The following is an 18,068-nucleotide window of genomic DNA, read 5'->3' on the forward strand; positions in this document are numbered from 1 at the left end:
AATGTATGAATTTTTGTGATCTTAATAAATAAAATACTAATACTTTTTACGAAAAACTTTACTTACAAAAATGTTAAATATAATATTTAAATTTTTGAACTTTAAATTTTTTCATACTTTTAACAAAGTTTATATCATAATATAAAAAGTTACATTAAAATAAATATAAAAAAATTTAAAATATTAATAGCTGAAATAGTCGTTTAGTGTCATAAATAAATAAGATAAAAAGGAAATAAATAACAGAAAAAGAATAAAAAAAGGAAGAGTAAAATTATATTATATTTTACTATTAAATCTCTCTATTTTATTACTAAATAACGGGGCAAATTCTATTTAATATTATCTTATTCCATTTTTTTATAGCAAATATATAAATAAATAAAAATAAATAAAATATTTTAATATCTCATAAAAAAATTTTTTTTGAATATATCAATACATTATTATATATCAGAAAAATATTTAAAGAATAATGAAAAAAAAGAAGTAAAATATCCAAAGCATACTTGTAAAGCAAAAACTTAATAAAATGCATATATCGACGTTGCAATAATTAGAATTTGAAATGCTTTTTAATTGTATAATTAATTTTAAAAGAATTTTGAAAATTTTGAAAATTTTCCAATCTCATTATACTAAGTTTTTGCATAAACAATAAAGCTATATATATACTTTTTTATATATTACACTATATATATAATAATAATTCCATCATATGTCAAGAAGTTAATATAAAGTAAGTATATACCACATAAAAAGATAGATACGCATATTTTTTAAATAGAGACCTCTTTTTAAGAGAATTCCACATAAGATTCCACCAAGAAACTTTGAGCTAATAATCAGCATTCTCTTGGAAAATAGCTTTCCTATGTTTTACATTTTTAATGTAATATGGGAATGTCTGTGAGGTTATTATTAGCCAAAAATCAAACAAAATTAAAAAGTGCTTAATAAGAACTATCCTTTAATTAAAAAACATAACATTGCGAGAACTTCGCGCGAGCCATTGATTTCCTTCTGCTATATGATATAATTCGAAAAAAATGTATATATAATTATATATAATTGTATATAAAATTAATTATAAGGTAAAAATGTGAATTATGTTTTAATATATTTTTTAAATAATTTTTAATAATTTAATAATTTAATAATTTTTAATAATTTTTAATGCTTGTATAATCTAAATATTGATTTATTGGCAGTGCTTGTATAATTAATAAAGTACTTATAACTAACAAAATTGGTTATAACTATATAGCAATATGATTTCTCAATATCAAGCGCTTAAAAATTTCCATTTCTTATACATCTGTCATACATGATATGATATTAATGATTAAATCCGATTTAAAAAAATGCAACTCAAGCATAGGATGTAATAATTTGTAATAATTTAATGAAACAGAAGGATTCAGCACAAACAAGTCTAAAGTTTATAATAATTTATACCAATTAATGATAATTAATAATTAAATAATTTATACCTTACATTTATTGATGCTATCATAAAATTGGAACAAAGAACACTATTTTACGTAAATTAATATAGCAAAAAATTTCAGCACACTGAAAAAAAAATCTGGTTGCATTAATTAGAATTCTGGTAGATACATACTGTATGTCTGTTGGTAAATGGACGAATTAGTACTGAAGGTTCATACTTTAAGAGCGTGTCATTTAGAGTAAAAAAAAGTCTAATAAATATATGTCCGCAAATGTTTCCTAACAGAAATACAAGCATTGAAAGTTGATATGAATATGTGAAACATTTTCTATTAGTCTGTTAGTATTGTTTATATTTTTATCAGCCTGGTATTGTTTATATTTTCAATCTCACAATAGGGATGAACTTATTAACAGAATTATGGATGCGGCAACATAAATCAGAAATTCTCCTGGAATGGTAGAGCAAGCTGTTAGATCAGGGCAAGACTTTGTATTGAATCTGCAGAATATCATTTTGAACAGAATTTGTAAATGAACAAATTAAATTAAATGTCTTTCTTTTCTTTTCTAAATGTCTTTTTTTAAATATTCAACTTTCAATATTTGTATTTCTGTTAGGAAGCATTTGCGGACATATGTTTATTAGACTTTTTTTCTCTAAATGGCATCATCAACACTCCCTTAAAATATGGATCTTCAGTCTTGGAACCCTGAATATATTTATTTATATTTATGTATATTAATATCATTTAATAATTTATATAATGTAAAGTTTATATATATATATATATATATAGAATATATTTATAATATATATACATATAGAATATTTCAATATTTCACATTGGTGAAATAAATTTTTATTAAAGATAAAAGCAAATAATTAATTCAACAAATAATAAATATAATACAATAAAATAAATAATAAATTACTCACGATTGTTTCGCCATCGCACGATGTGTTTAATGAGTTATTTTTGTCGTTTCTCTCGTTTATTTTTTCTGCTTTATGATATTCACTTGATATTTAAAAAAAGTAATTACGCACTATACACAGCATACGATCATACAGCAATTTACGCTTTGTACAACACTCGCGACGTTACACCATGCCTTTTGTCATTTTGCTACGTGATAATAATGCAATATATCTCAAAAAGTTATGACTCACTCGAGATTAATTAAAATCAAAATCAAAACGCGCCGCGTAAATAAAAATCCTACAAATTAATAATCACTAATTGCAAAAATTATACAGAACAATCGCGTTTTGAAGGATCGATTCTCAACGAACGATTCGAGTCTTCCCGCGAGAAGTCAAAATTGAGTTCGAACGCGTGACGCGCGTAATAATATAACAATTCGTCATATAATTCTTTTAAGAAAATCACCAATATATTGAAACAGTTTCACCAACTGGTCAATTGATCGATTTTTATATCATTAATAATTAAATCGGTAAAACTGTTTCGATATATTGATTATTTATTTTAAAAGTTTATTCATTGTTGACGCGATGTTAACGTACTGAATAAACGGAATACATTCGTATGTTACAATTTTATTATTAATAAATAGTTGATTTGACCATTGCTCTTTCCATTATTCGAAATACTCGATTATACGATTGGAATATAATTAGAATATAATTTCGAAACACGTATTTTGCGTGATGCGTTCATTTAATTAAGCAATTAAAAAGAATCGAATGCAATTAAGAATCGATGTGTGTGACCGATATCAAAATTATAAATTATCATTTTGTTGCAATCCTTAGGAACAATAATTATTCTTCTTTTAATATTTATAATTAAGAATATTTCGTCCGATGCTTTATCATATAATTATGTAATGATTTAAATATATATATAATTCGTCTGAGAAAGCGCAGTAAAACGATCGAATGGCAAAATCGAATAATTAACGTAATGGAAAGCCTTGTGATGTATATTAATCGTTTAATAAATAATTAATCTGTGAGTACATGTTGTGTGTGACTTTAAAAATATACTTGTATATAAATTCAATTTTCGTATATGTACGTCATAGTACGCGTAAAATATTTCGGCAGCGAGGTCAATAACACGACGTTCGGCCTTGATGACGTAGCGCTGTATTGTTTACATAGGCGAAGACCTTGTATCATTCGCACGGCGACATTCCAGTAATAAAGTAGTGATACGGAACACTTCGTATTATTGAATTCTTTTTCTAACAGTGCGATCGCGATTAATATCGAAATATAATTCGCTACGACTATTACAGTTAACAATTAATTAACTCTTAATAAATAACATGAACCTATATGGCGATGATACATCCATCGAAACGCGATCATTCATTATTCCAAATAAAAATTGAAACAAAAGAGGCAAAAATTATAAATACATAGACGACCTTATATTATTCGCACGACATTCCAACGGCAAAGTAATGATACAAAACGCTTCGTATTATTGAATTCTTTTCCTAAACGCGATCGCGATTAGTATTGAAATATAATTCGCTACGACTATTGTAGAACGAATCGTACTTTTTTATCCCTTATACAATATATTAATGTACGTTTCTCGTAATTATTCTGCGATCAAGAGTGCCGTGCAAAAGTCTCGCGATCGTTTCTATAGTATATGACTAAATATAATTAATTGTTTGTTCGCGAGTGAATATCAGTGCTATGAGGAAACAGCAAAGGATGAAGAAGAAAAAAGAAGGACATCTGGAAAAGTATCGGACACTCAAAGAGCAGTGAAAGAGCCTGAAGCAGTCAGAGAGATATGCGGTGAGTAATTTATAAAAAATTTATTATTATTATTAGTGAGTAATTTATAAAAATTATTTATTTATTATTATTATTTATATTATTTTCAAAATAGCTGTATCGCTTATTATTTTTTCATTTTCTCAATGGTATATAATTCGCTCTAAAAATCACGTAATATAATGCATGTATAAAATATTCCAGGTTTTATTTTAACACATTTAAAGTATCTATAATAAAGCATTTATAATTCTTTTGTTATTAATTAATACTTTTATATATAAATATTTTAATATTTTATAAAATATTTTTTAAATAATATTTTTATTTAAATATTTCGTATACAAAAATTAACATACTCTCTTTGATTATGTGTAATAATTAGTTTTACAAAATAAATTATTTTGAGTTTTATAAAGAATAGGTCTATAAGAATATTAATTGATTATATTTGATTTTCATTTTTGACATATTGATTTAAAAATAGAAGTGTGTGAGAGACAAGAATTAAAATTAATAATAATTTGAATTGTATTTGATTGTTAAAAAGTTGAACGATAAAACATCGAATAAAATACACTTAATCTTTAATTATCGTTAAAAGAATAATTATTCTTATAAAAATCACAATAAAATAAATTATCATTTTATTGCTAAATGTTAACTGTTAAATGCAACAGAATAATTTCTTGATATTTTTTCATTTGATGTTGCTAAATATTCAAATTGAATTTTTTTTTAAATCTTGCTGTTATCAGATTTGATTTGTCTCGAGCACATTTGGTACCCTAAAATTATTATTATTCACACACTTAATGCATCAAGTAATATATATATGCATATGTTTTTTACACGTTTTAATTTTCGAATTACTAATCTTTAAAATTTTACGCATTACCATCCGCGGTGGCTCTTAATCGCTTTTTTCTCGGGTATGATGTTATTTAATACATAACAGAGCCAATTTTCTTTATCTATTTATTAATTTGTTATCTTGCAATATCTTCATTTTTCAAAAAAATTTCTTATTCTCCGAACTTTCCATTCTCTTCCTTTTAATATATATAATATTATTTAATATATATAATATTATATAATATAATATATAATATATTTAATATATATAATATTATTGTAAGTCCAAGCGTGTGTCTTATAATGCTCTCATGCAACATCAAATTATCCGTATTATTGAAAATATTTGAATAAATTCAAATATATATGTATTGGATGTTGATAGCATCATCAATTTATAAATCATATTATAATACATATTTTGCTTCGCATATTATCGAATATTTTTCTAAACATTTACTCTTAACAACGATTACGATTAGTATCGAAACGATTATTGATTTGATATAATTATTAATAATTAAAAATTAATTAATTTATGATAAACGACATGAAAATGTATCGCAACGATAAATCTTTATCGAATCGCAATCATTAATTACTGCGAATAAAAATTGAAAAAAGGAACATAAAAGGGGATAAAGAAATCAATTTTACTATGATCTTTCGATTATTAATACTTATTATAATAATTTCTCTAACGATACTAATTAAAATTAAATAAATTTCGCTTTAAATTTTCTTAATCGACAATCACTCATAGAATATTTCAACGACGTTTTATGACTTACGATCATTCGCACAGTAACCTTGAACAATAAAGTAGTGATGTTTCACATATTATCAAATTCTCTCTCTACATAGTCAACTTTGGCGATATAAACAGTACCGCAGTAATGTTTCTGATGTACGATCATTCGCTCAGTGACTCTCGAGCAGTGGGGAGAGGTAGTAATGTGAGACGTTCCATATATTATCAAATTCTTTCTTTAACAATTATTTTGAGCATTGCTTTATATAATAGATTTTCTCTTATCTTATATATTTTTATTTATCGGTTATATTTGCGAATTAAAATTTATATAGTATATTACAATATTAATTATATATTATATTATATATAAAATTATATATAATATAATATAATCCTCCCATGGGGTACACCTTGTCGCGGTGGGAGGGCTTAGTACTTGGATGGTGCCTTGAGGTTTATCTTAAATATTTCAATTTATGATAAATCTTAAGGTGCCTGAATGGGAAGCTAAGTACCCTTTCGCGTCGGTGCCGTCAACGTGCCGCGGACGGCAAGCGCTTCGTCATTGCGTCGCGTTAGGTATATACATATTAGGGAGTGCCGTTAAAATTATATACATATTAAGTATATACATCGCGCGATAAAATATAAAATTTTTAATCGCATCGAAATAGTGCGGGAGCCATTCAATATCGTGCGTAAAATAACGAAAATAGCGATATAAAAATATCGCTCGCGAGTGCGGGAGTATCGTTAAAAGTGTCGCGCGCCAACAACATGAGAGGAGGAGGAGGCCTGGGAGAGGCATCCTGCACCGGCGGAACAACCTGATGGTGAATATTATTATTTATATATTAGTTGTTATAAATCGTTAACTTGTTATAAACGAACAATAATTCGATCTTATTATTTAAATGAATTAAAGTGAAAGATTTTTATGAAAGTCACATAAAATTTTCTATTCATAAAACAGTTTCAAAAATTTTTAAAATTTTTCCATACGTATTTATCTGCTTATTATTTTACACATCAGATAAAATTCCGCGCGATAAAAATTTTTTTAAACATTAATTGCATTTTATGAGCGTTATTATAAATGAATTTTATATTTGTATCTTACAGACAACTAGCTTCGATAACAACAACTCCGCTGTTGCGCATCAGTGCCGGTGAGTAAAAGAAACTTTTATTTAACTTTAAGGTAACGAATTAGTAGAGATTGCAGATGTAGATGTAGATGTAAATTGTATATTGGTGATAAATCCGTTGTCTTAAAATTGTATATTGTAGATAAATCCGTTGTCTCTGGATAAGCTAAGGTGGATTAAATTAAATAAATTAAACTAAATAATTAAATTAAATTAAATTAATTAAATTAAATTAAATAATTTTAATAAGATTTTTCGAACTTACGCTTTGCATCTATCGCGAAAATATATTGAAATATTAATTAAAAAATGAGAGATCAAGAAAAGATTTTTTTGTAAAGATTTTGTCTAATTTATTAAATAAAGAGCACGCATTAACAATTATCAATTTTATCATTCATTTAATTTTTGATGCTAATTTATTTATAAGTGCGTATTTATAATACGCATTTTCTTCTAATATAGCTCATAGCTTATCCATCGTAGAATTTATTGTAGATATTGTTTTTAAACTTTATTTTAACTTAAAATAAAGCCAAATGATTAATTAATTAAATAATTTGTAATATGATAAATACACACATAAATTTTATATTTTATATAGTATTATAATTATATATAGTAGTAATTTGGTTTTATTTCAGTTAAAATAAAATTATATTCAATATTTAACGAACGATCGTTAAATGATCGCTAAATGAGCGTAAATATTTCACGCTCTTTTGCCGGTAATTATCCGGCAAAAGAAGAAATAATTATCTCCTTTTTCGATCTCTGATTAGAAATCGAGAAAGAAAGTGGCCAGGATCAACGAAAGGTAGGTTCAACTGGCCTGAAGAATACGGTTAGGATACGCGGTTAGGGCACGTGACTAAAATATATACATGATTAGGTGAAGTGATGATTAGAGATAGGTTCCTCCAATCTCTAGGGCTCTTAAGATCATTAGAATTCTGTAATAGTAGGATTGTTAGAGCTATTAAAATTATTAGAATCTTTTAATAGTTTATAGAGTCTTTTAATAGGGTTGTTAGGGCTATTAAGTAAGATTCATTCTTTCTTTTAATATTCCAATAATCCTAGGGATAAATTAAAATAACTTTCATTCAGTTAAATTTATTTTTAAAAACGATCTAAAAATAAATATAACATGTTTTAAAAGTGAAATTTAAATTATCAGAATTATCTTCAGAAATATTAAAGAAATTGCATAATTATTAACGTTCAAGAAATCTTAACAATGTTATATTTTATTTTAAAACTTAAAAATATGTGTATTAAATCAAATATAATATTAAATCCAAATGTTAATGCTATCAATATCAAATTATTATATCGATGTTATTAAATATTTGAATAAATGGAATATTATTACTTGACATTGATAGCATCATAAATTTATAAATTGTAAATTGTAAATTATAAATAGTTATAACTGTATTTTAGTTATAATCTAACATTGATATTTTAATTGTAAAATACAATACAATTATGACTATAATTATATTATATGAAATTGTATTTACGATTGTAAATACAATTTCAAAAAAATTCTTATGTAAATTACACGAAAAATTATCGAAAGTATACGTATAACGATTACATAATAGTAATTAATATAATAGTAATTCATTAAAGTATTTATTTCTTAGTATATATTTTTGGAATATTCATAATAGAGTTGTTTGTATTTTCATGTCAAAGAGTCATTAATAAATTCGGAAAATTTTTATATAAAATATAAAAATTCGATATTAAATTAATGATTAAATATAAGCATTATAAAATTTGACGGATGCCTTCGTTAAAGAATCGCGAGTCAATTATTATAAATTTAATGATATGCTTTCCGTTAGCTTTATTTATTTATGAATTCCATATCGCGCGGAACTGAATATTCTTAAAATAAATTATTAAATTATGATTGCAAAAATACCGTGTTCTTTCCACGTTCTCTTCGCGTTCTTGTACAAGATTATCATTTTAACAAAAGAATTTTATCGCTGTCCCTCTCGTCAGATAATATTCCTAAATATTGCTAATTAAATATAAAGAAATGTCGAATAAGAGAGTGAAGATTCGATGTGATAAGTCAACGATTAAATATTAACTTTACAAAATTTAACGATCACCTTCGATATTATAGAATCGCAAGTTAATTATTATGAATTTAATAATTTGTTTTTTCAGTTATATTTCAGTTGTATTTACAAATTTTGTATCGGAAAATATTCATAAATAAATTAATAAATTATGGTTGCGAAATCACCGTGTTTTTCCTACGTTTTTTTCGCGTTCTTAGACTAGATTATCGTTTTATTAAAAGAGTTATCATTGTTCCTTCCGTTAAATAAACGTTAATGAAAGTTCCGTGGCTCGTACCGCCGAGGAATCGAACGATTTTCATCATGGAGAATTATTTCTCACCGGTTCTTGTGAGATCCATTCGCGACGTCTAGTTCGGTGCCCTGTTGAAAATTGGGAATTTTTATTGTAAGATTGAAAGAACTAATCCCAGGTTTTCCTGGCAATTTCTGAAAGCAATGATTTTGATAGTAATTCAACGATGAACACCATACGCTTCTTTAAAGTCGAATTAATAATAAATAACATATATTTAGATGAAAAAAATGTATCCTTTCTTTTCTTCGTTAAAAAAGTTCTATCATTATTAGGATTGGTATTATTATTGTCTAATGCTAGAAAGATTTAATAATAGATTAAAGATGGATATAGCGTTGCTTATAAATTCTTATTTTTCAAATAATTTCATATTGTGATTAATTTTTATTAATTTTTTGATAAAAATGATTACGAACAAATATATTTTCAATTATATAATTTGTCTCTCTTTTGAAAAATTATTTCTAGGTGCTGGGGATATTAACATTAATTTTTAGTTTCTTTTAAGAAACTATCTGCAGGTATTGGACATCTAGCCATTAGCCATTTTGAAATATAAGTTTTTAGATATATACCATTTTATATATATATGTATAATAAAATACATGCACAAATTAACGTATCCAAAATATTTTTATCATTTTTATTAATATGATATATTATATATACGCGAAATTATACATGAATGTTACATAAAATGTGCGAATACTTGAAAATTTCGAGACAAATCGAATGGGTACCTCTTTATCAGTAAGATATTAATTAAAAGAAAAAAAATTATCAGTTTAAATGTTATAAGAATAAGAACCTAGAGAATTAATTTGGAATTAATTATTTAAAATTATTTGATTTATTTTATTTTGCACACTATTTGAACTGAAATTTTTTTAATCTTGCTGATATCGGATTCGATTCGTCTCGCGCGCGCGAACGGTACTTCAAATTATTGTGTTGGCACATTTAACACAAACTCCAATGATGCATGTATTTTATTATTTATAAATATAATCGTTTGTAATCACATTTTTATAAAAAATTTGTTATATCCATTTAATTTGCAATAAAGGTATATATTTCTTAATAATGAAAGAACATGTTTTCTGACGTGAATATCAATTTCGTGAATTGAAGACAATGATGAGGGATAATTGTTTCGTCGTTGATATATTACTGAAATCATTGCTATCGAGAATAGTCCGGAAGATCCAGGATTCGTTTCCTTATAGTAAAGTTCCTGACGTTCAATGGATCACTTAACTTTTCTTCGTAGATTGATCTTGTGAAATCTGATGTAGAAACAAGATGTTAATCGTTCTCCATATTTAAGATCGCTCCTCTTTTTATCGGATATTTTTATTGGTATGTCACTGGCGTATCTGATGATTTCGATTATTATACTATATTATAAAAATTATGTGTAATCGAATATTTTAAATATTATCGATTTATTTATTCGCGTTTTTTCGGGAATTTTAAATCGTGATTTATCTTATAATTTAATATAAATTATAATTATCTTATAATTTAATCGTTGACTTATACATCAAAGCTTTGTCTATCTTTCCACGTTTTTGAATATTGTCTTTAATAATCCGCGTAAAATCCACTAATAATATAAATATTTTTTTCTATAATTAAAGAACGGTCGATAACTTTATTAATGACTGTTTTAATCGCGATTGTTTACACTAGATAAATCTTATTAAATTCTATTATTACATCAATTATTAGAGAGACCTTGATAAAATCATTCAATTCTCTATTAAACGACGGCGATAACGTGATTTTTTAATTATATTTTAAAGCTTATAAAGCTTTCATTTTATCTTATTTAGCTAATTATGCGCGAGATAGGATATGTATTTTATTCTCAATCAAAATTCGTATAAAATCGCGTATTAATCACAAATAAATTGGATAGTGAATTTTATGTTCATAAACAATTCGGACCACAAATGTTTATTAAAATATCTTCGTGTATCATCAATTTGTGTGATAATAATTATGTTGCGCGCATATCTATTGATGGTTTTGATTATCATATTATAAAAATTATACGTATATTTCTCGTAATCGAATATTTCGATTATTATCGATTTATTTATTCGCGTTTTCTCGCAAATTTTAAATCGCGATTTATTTTGTAATTTAATTGTTGGTTTACATCGAAGCTTATTTTATTTTTTCGTATTTTAAATATTTCCTTTGATAATCTACACAAAATGCGCCAGTAATGTAAATACTTTCTTGTACAATCGAAGAAATGATCAATAATTTTATTAATGACTCTTTTAATCACGATTATATTATTATACGTTACATAAAACTTATTAAATTCTATTATCGCATATCGATTATTAATGATAAATGTTGCTTAATTAATCATCGCTAATCGGGCTTATCTGGATTATATAAAAATTTTTAGTAAATTTTATATTATACGTATATTTTGGACATTTTCGCGTAATGAATTATTATTCCATGTAATAAATAAAAATTATTTTGCATTAAGCATGACAAATGATGGTAATCCTTATGATTTTAACACCAAGGAACAATTAACCATAATAATCCAAGAACTCGAGGAAGAGAATATATTGGATAGAAATGAATAATGATTGGAAATGATTAGAAATTAAAAGAATAATATGAATACAACCTATTTATTAATAGTAATACTATTTTGTAATTATATTAAATTTTATAATTTAGTACATTGTATTATATAAAGTATTCGGCATAAAAATATTATCCTGGTATAAAAATTATAATAAAATTATATAATGTAAAAATAAATAATGTTGACTATATTAAAATGGAACATATGAATTCTTTATATTTTATATAAAAGAAGAGACATTTAAAATATTTTACAACATCTATATTTTTTGAATCTCAATTATAAAAACTTTAGAAAAATCAGTGATTAATTTGACAAATTTTATACATGCATTAATAATTAAATTTTTAAATAATTAAGAAATGATTAATAAATATCAAACATCAGTTTCCTACTAATTAAGATTTATAGAAATAACGGTTAAAATGTTTTTATTCTGCAGGCATTTTGTGTTTTGTAAATAAAAATATATAAATATGGCAATAAATATAGAAAAAGATTTATTTTATCTTTGAACATTATATTGGAAAATTACAGTATCTTTCGCGATTGAATAATTTATTTAATATCAATTTATATACATAAGTGTCTTGTTATACTCTGGTGCTACCGGCATTTCGTGCACATAGCACGGAACGAAACCAGAAATTGTGCATATTATATCCTCTGAGAACATTCATGGACAATGGCTTTGTAGTTCATGTCCACGTTTTCAATGTCCATAGAGGGAGTATCGCTTTCAGGGATCACCCAAAAGCAGGCCATGACATCTCTCAGTCTTCTCTCTGGTGCTGTCACATGGTAGTCGGAATTTCGGAAAACGGAATCTCGGAAAAATACTAGAATACTAGAACTAGGAACGGGATTAAAGTTTTATCTTTATAAGAAGAATTTTATTGTTAATAAATAATTGTTTGGTAAATATTTATTAATGTACATACAAATATTTAATCAAAATATTTTATCACATAAAATAGTTATCATATTGTCAAGAATAAAAGTTGCGTGTTTGTTGGTTCGGTTTTTTTGTGGCTAGGCTCCCCATGGACTAATATTTCGGAGCATTTCGGAAATTAGTAAAAGTATAAAAATTTATTTTGATAGTTTTCCGACAAAAAAATAATTAATACAATAGAAAAATATATAAAAAAGTGACATTTGTATGTATAGTTTATTATAACAGAAAATAATAAAGAAATTTTCTTAATTGAAAAACAATTTGATGTTAGAATAACATTCCGTTTTCCGTAAAAATCATTCCATGGGGAGCGAAGCTAAAAAAAAAATGCTCGAAAAATTGGATTGGAAAAAAATTCTGATTGGTTGATCACCTCTCTAGTACTTTTTCAAAATTCCAACTGCCATATGACAGCATCCTTAGCGGTTGAGTCCGCTGAATACGGTCATTGGCTAATATTGTGGAATCTCTTGGGACTTTAAAAATTCTCTATTCGATAGCCAATCGGGACTCGTTATTATTTTGAGAATGCATATCTATTTAGAATATATGTGATTTATGATTGAAATCAATTATCCGATTGGTCAGAGCGCTCCATTGGGCGGGAATTCGTTTGAAATCTTTTAAAATTTATGCCGCCATGTTGTACAACGAAAAATAACATCTTGCTGCATTTGTCGAGGCAAGTTTTGCTCGAGAATGGCTACGGATGACACATCGCACTTCAATAAGGAATGTAAATCTGGAAAGACTGTCTACAAACGGAGGTCGTCGATTTTCCACACACGAATCGCAACCGACCAAGCTAAAGGTTAGTCCACTTTGCTATAATCTTATAATTTTGACAGATTTTAAACACTTTCTTTTTAATCAACAAATGCTATGAAAATTAAAAGGAAAGAGAGATAAAGGAATATATTTACCTTTGTCATGTGTATATCATTTCAAATAATTATTATAAATAAATATAATTAATATAATTATATTGTAAATAAATATATGTTATATATAATAAATAAATATTATAAATAAATATATAATTATATATTATAAGTAAATATATTATTTTTTTTTTTGCAAATAATTTGGTTCTTTGCAAAAATGCTTTCCTGTATAAAGAATTCTGTTGATGCCTAGCAACTCAAGAATATAATTATCTGTTTTCTTAGACAATGAAGGTCCACCTGATGGGAACAAATTTTCACCGAGTAACATCAATAAGGAAGGTATTGCTGAAAATAAAACAGAGACATTTAATCTGAAGAAATATATAGAGGAACTCAGACAGGAGCGTAAAGCCTGGCAGAAAGAATACAAAAGCCGCAAGACTCAACGGAAAGATCTGGCTAAACAGAAGACAAGTTTGGAGAAACAAGCTTTTGATATAAGTATATTGACAGAATCTGACAGAGCTTTTCTTCTGACACGTCCCAATTATGAACTTATCTGCCAAAATAGTCAAAAAACTTTGGATGCGGCATTAAAGATATCTCTACTTGGTCAGCATATACAGAAGTTAAATAAAAAATTGATGGAAAAAATGGAGAATAATATATCCACTGCCACTAAAAATGTTATAAAATTATCAGAGCAATAAAACAAGTATCCTTTAAGTATTATTTATTCTTACAAGTCTACAAATTTCCAGGTAATAAGGGAGCTTCATAGTAAAAATATAAATAACAATTAAATATGACATTACACACGATTAATTATACAATACTTATTGATACAATGATTACGATTATAATACATCCATCACATATATATTGAGTACAAATATAATAAATACAAAATAATTTACCAATAATATACAAGATTAAATTTCATATTTGCGAAGTGACCGTCTACTTTCTGCCATTTTTCTGGTACGTCAACAAAATTCTGGATACTTGATTCGATCGTATTTCTGGTTTTAGGGCGACTCGTACGATCATGTCGTGTTGTATTAATATTCAATGCTTCAGATAATCTAAGATTACATAGAGTAACCAGTAGAGCTGTCATCTATATAAATGAAAACTCTTCCTCCTTGCTGCTTTTCTTTCCTTTTGTGCAAGATATTCCTTTCTAGATTGGCTGCTATGCAATTCTAGAATGTGATTAATTTTTCGTACAATTTCTTCAGCTGTTACTGAATCCGCTTCAAAATCGTGATTCTTAAACGATGCCGATTGATGAAGAGAATGACTTTGACCTGTAATATCATTAAGTAGTATTAGAATATTTTTATTTTATTATCAGAATATATTAGAATATATTATTTGCAAAATATTAATGTTTTGTTATACAAGAATATTTAATTAAAATTAATTAATAAATTATTTAATTAAAATTTTCGCATATTTAATTAAAATTTTTTCATAATTTAGGAAAAATTTTACGCACTACCATCCGTAGTGGCTCTTATTTGCTAGTTTCTTATCGTGTTGTTTAATACATATAGAGCTTAATTCTTTAATTTATTAAGAATATTTAATGTGTCAAAAATGATAAATTTATAAATTAAAAAAAGAAACTTTTATTAGTTCTTTTGTGAGAGAAATAGATAATGGTCATGAGATAAATAAATATAGTTATATATAATTAAAAGAACTATTAGAATTAAATGAATACAAACTTAGAAAGTTATCTGGAGCGCTAGATTGCGGAGTATAAACTAGTGTAAACATAGTTTTTGATCCCTTAGTTTCGGTCACTTCACACCAAGCAATGTTGTCAATATGATAACTGACCGCCCGCTGTCTATTCCAAAATCTGGCAGCACCTTTACCCGTTATAACTGGATCTATTTCTATCTTCTCACCCGATATCCCAAGATGAATCTCAGTCTTTGCTCGCATCTTATTAATTATGTATACCCTAAATGTACAATAAGATATTTACTTCTTAAACATTTGGACATATCATCTTAAACAATTGCCTTGTCAATTATTTACTCATTTTCACCAAATTCTTATACGTATATGATATTCGATTATTAAAAAACTACCTGTATGACTGATATAATGGTGCTTCCATTGCAGTAGTGTGACCTTCCATCTTAGCCAGATCATTCGCGACCTCCTCCTGCTCCTTGTCTTTACGTTCTAGGTCCTCCTCGTCTTTCTTCTCGATGCAACTAAATGTGTTGTGCCGCGCCCTATCGCTCGGCTTCATCTCGATCAGACCCAGTGTAGTGAATTCGAACTTGGAGATAGTTTCTCGGGGGTCCAAACAGGGAAAGGCCCAGTCAACCTCGCCATCGTCCTCGGTGATGTATAGTCCATAACGCGAAATGTCCTCCCTGAAAGTAACGGCCGGCCGAAACTTCGTGAATAAGGCATGTATGTGCCAGTGATGTAAGGTAGCTTGTTACAGACTTCAAATTATGATCGGGATGTTCACTTGCATATTTGTAGCAAATCAGCCCGATAAAGTCCAACACCCGCGCCGTTGCTGTCACTACCACCTGAAGTGGATACGTCCTTTCTTCCTTTGGCAGCATGCACATGAATATTCTATATTTTCTTACAGGAATGCCTATTTGTGCCTGCAAAGGAATTTCCAAATACTATAAGTTCATTAATATAATTATATTCATTAATAAGTTTTTTTAAAAATAAATACTTATAGTATTTATTTTTAAAAAAACTTATTAATGAATATAATTATATTAGTAATACTATAGGTATATATTAGTAATACTATATAGTAATTAGTAATACTATAAGTTCATTAGTATAATTATATAATATTCAATAATAAATTCTTTTAAAAATAAAAACTATGAAAGTTTAATACCATTATTCCTATTTTTGATATATTTTTTTTTAATGATTTGTAGATAAATTTTTTTTATTAGGACAGAAAACAAAAGAAGCATACGTTGCCGTCAAACTTGACATAATCTTTGAATGGATTCTGTGGTAAATTTGGACATTTTTCAAGTTGTTCTGACAAGAGAGACTGGCCCTTTCTCAGGAATGCTTGTCTACGAAAGTCTTTTCTTTGGAACAATTCTGACTGGTCTACAGGTGTGATAGCATTAAGATTATGCTCCCACTTGACATGTTTAACTTTTGCAGCTTTTTTCCTTTCTATATCCATTTTTTCCAGTCTCTGTGCAGTATTGGATCTCTGTCTGTGACTAAATTCCATGTCTAGAATATTGTAAGCAAAAAATATACATGTATAGATAAGTGCTAAAATAATAATAAATAAAATATAAATCCTATTAAAATTTTAAATGGGTAACTTTTGACTAAATCAATTCTCATATTTTGATTTCAACTTAATAATACTTAGATGCTTTTACAAAATAAAAAATGGATATGTATATACCCATTTGTATGTCGTATGATTCTGCTAGGGCATCCAGATCCTCATCATCGCTATCCTCCATACCAGGATAACATTGCAACGTTCCATTTTCCTTCAACTGCTTGGGAATATCTTCTCCGAGCATTACTATTTCGCACATACCTTCCAAGAATAATATCAATATAATATATATTCACCTCATTTATTTAATTGTTATTAATGTATTATACCAGTAATTGTATTATAGCAACAATGTATCAGGGAGTCTTGAGTCTAATTTCTAATTTAAATCAAATTATTGATTATTTGTGTGACAAACGAAATATTAATATATTAATATATATTTATATAAATATTTGAAATAATGACGTCATCGATGTTTTATCAAGAATTCTTATTATCAGAAATATTCAAAATCAGAAAACAATGTATGTAATTAATATACTGACATTCTAACCTTGGTTTAGGAGACATACCTGTGTCATCCATAGCGAGAAAGCTATCCCTGATGTGCGACAGGAGCCAGTGTTGATTATCGTAAAATGCCATTTCTTTTCTCTCCTTTTTGTCGACCAGATATTACTATGTTGAAAAAAGTCAAAATTCACGTCGAGAGAGATAAACGCGCCACAGAGCGATTCGTCGCGATCGGTCTTTTTATAAATCAAATATCGATTCTCTCTCTCTCTCCATACACATCTGACTACATCACGCACGTCGCGAAATTTGTACTACTGCCCACAGATGGTGTTAACAGAATTTAATATACAAGACGTTCGTCGAATTTGAAATTTCACCAATGAAATATATTT

At 26.7% G+C, this 18,068-nt stretch overlaps 2 protein-coding genes across 2 annotated transcripts; one reads left to right on the forward strand and one right to left on the reverse strand.

Moving 5' to 3' along the window:
* Window positions 1-13,585: 13,585 nt before the first annotated feature.
* On the forward strand, window positions 13,586-15,170 carry LOC105251969. The gene is made up of 2 exons (XM_011259113.3): window positions 13,586-13,765; window positions 14,124-15,170. Exons 1-2 carry the CDS (start codon window positions 13,654-13,656, stop codon window positions 14,549-14,551), a joined length of 540 nt encoding a protein of 179 aa, XP_011257415.1. The 5' UTR covers window positions 13,586-13,653; the 3' UTR covers window positions 14,552-15,170.
* Window positions 14,794-17,966, reverse strand: LOC105251970 (target of rapamycin complex 2 subunit MAPKAP1). Its single transcript, XM_011259114.3, has 7 exons — window positions 17,733-17,966; window positions 17,278-17,418; window positions 16,822-17,096; window positions 16,317-16,486; window positions 15,947-16,240; window positions 15,575-15,816; window positions 14,794-15,151 (listed from the first exon to the last, which is right to left on the reverse strand). Exons 1-7 carry the CDS (start codon window positions 17,803-17,805, stop codon window positions 14,958-14,960), a joined length of 1,389 nt encoding a protein of 462 aa, XP_011257416.1. The 5' UTR covers window positions 17,806-17,966; the 3' UTR covers window positions 14,794-14,957.
* Between the last annotated feature and the right edge of the window lie 102 nt (window positions 17,967-18,068).

This window comes from Camponotus floridanus, unplaced genomic scaffold (assembly GCF_003227725.1).
Source record: "Camponotus floridanus strain SB8 unplaced genomic scaffold, Cflo_v7.5 scaffold8, whole genome shotgun sequence".
Taxonomy (NCBI): domain Eukaryota; kingdom Metazoa; phylum Arthropoda; class Insecta; order Hymenoptera; family Formicidae; genus Camponotus; species Camponotus floridanus.

What these genes read in the sequence shown, in the direction of transcription:
- LOC105251969 (XM_011259113.3), top strand. Translation starts at nt 13,654, where the DNA reads ATGGCTACGGATGACACATCGCACTTCAATAAGGAATGTAAATCTGGA. An exon ending in CGCAACCGACCAAGCTAAAG is followed by an intron (nt 13,766 to 14,123) that starts GTTAGTCCACTT and finishes CTGTTTTCTTAG; the next exon opens with ACAATGAAGGTCCACCTGAT.
- LOC105251970 (XM_011259114.3), bottom strand. Translation starts at nt 17,805, where the DNA reads ATGGCATTTTACGATAATCAACACTGGCTCCTGTCGCACATCAGGGAT. An exon ending in CATCCCGATCATAATTTGAA is followed by an intron (nt 16,241 to 16,316) that starts GTCTGTAACAAG and finishes CGTTACTTTCAG; the next exon opens with GGAGGACATTTCGCGTTATG. An exon ending in CGCTCCAGATAACTTTCTAA is followed by an intron (nt 15,152 to 15,574) that starts GTTTGTATTCAT and finishes ATGATATTACAG; the next exon opens with GTCAAAGTCATTCTCTTCAT.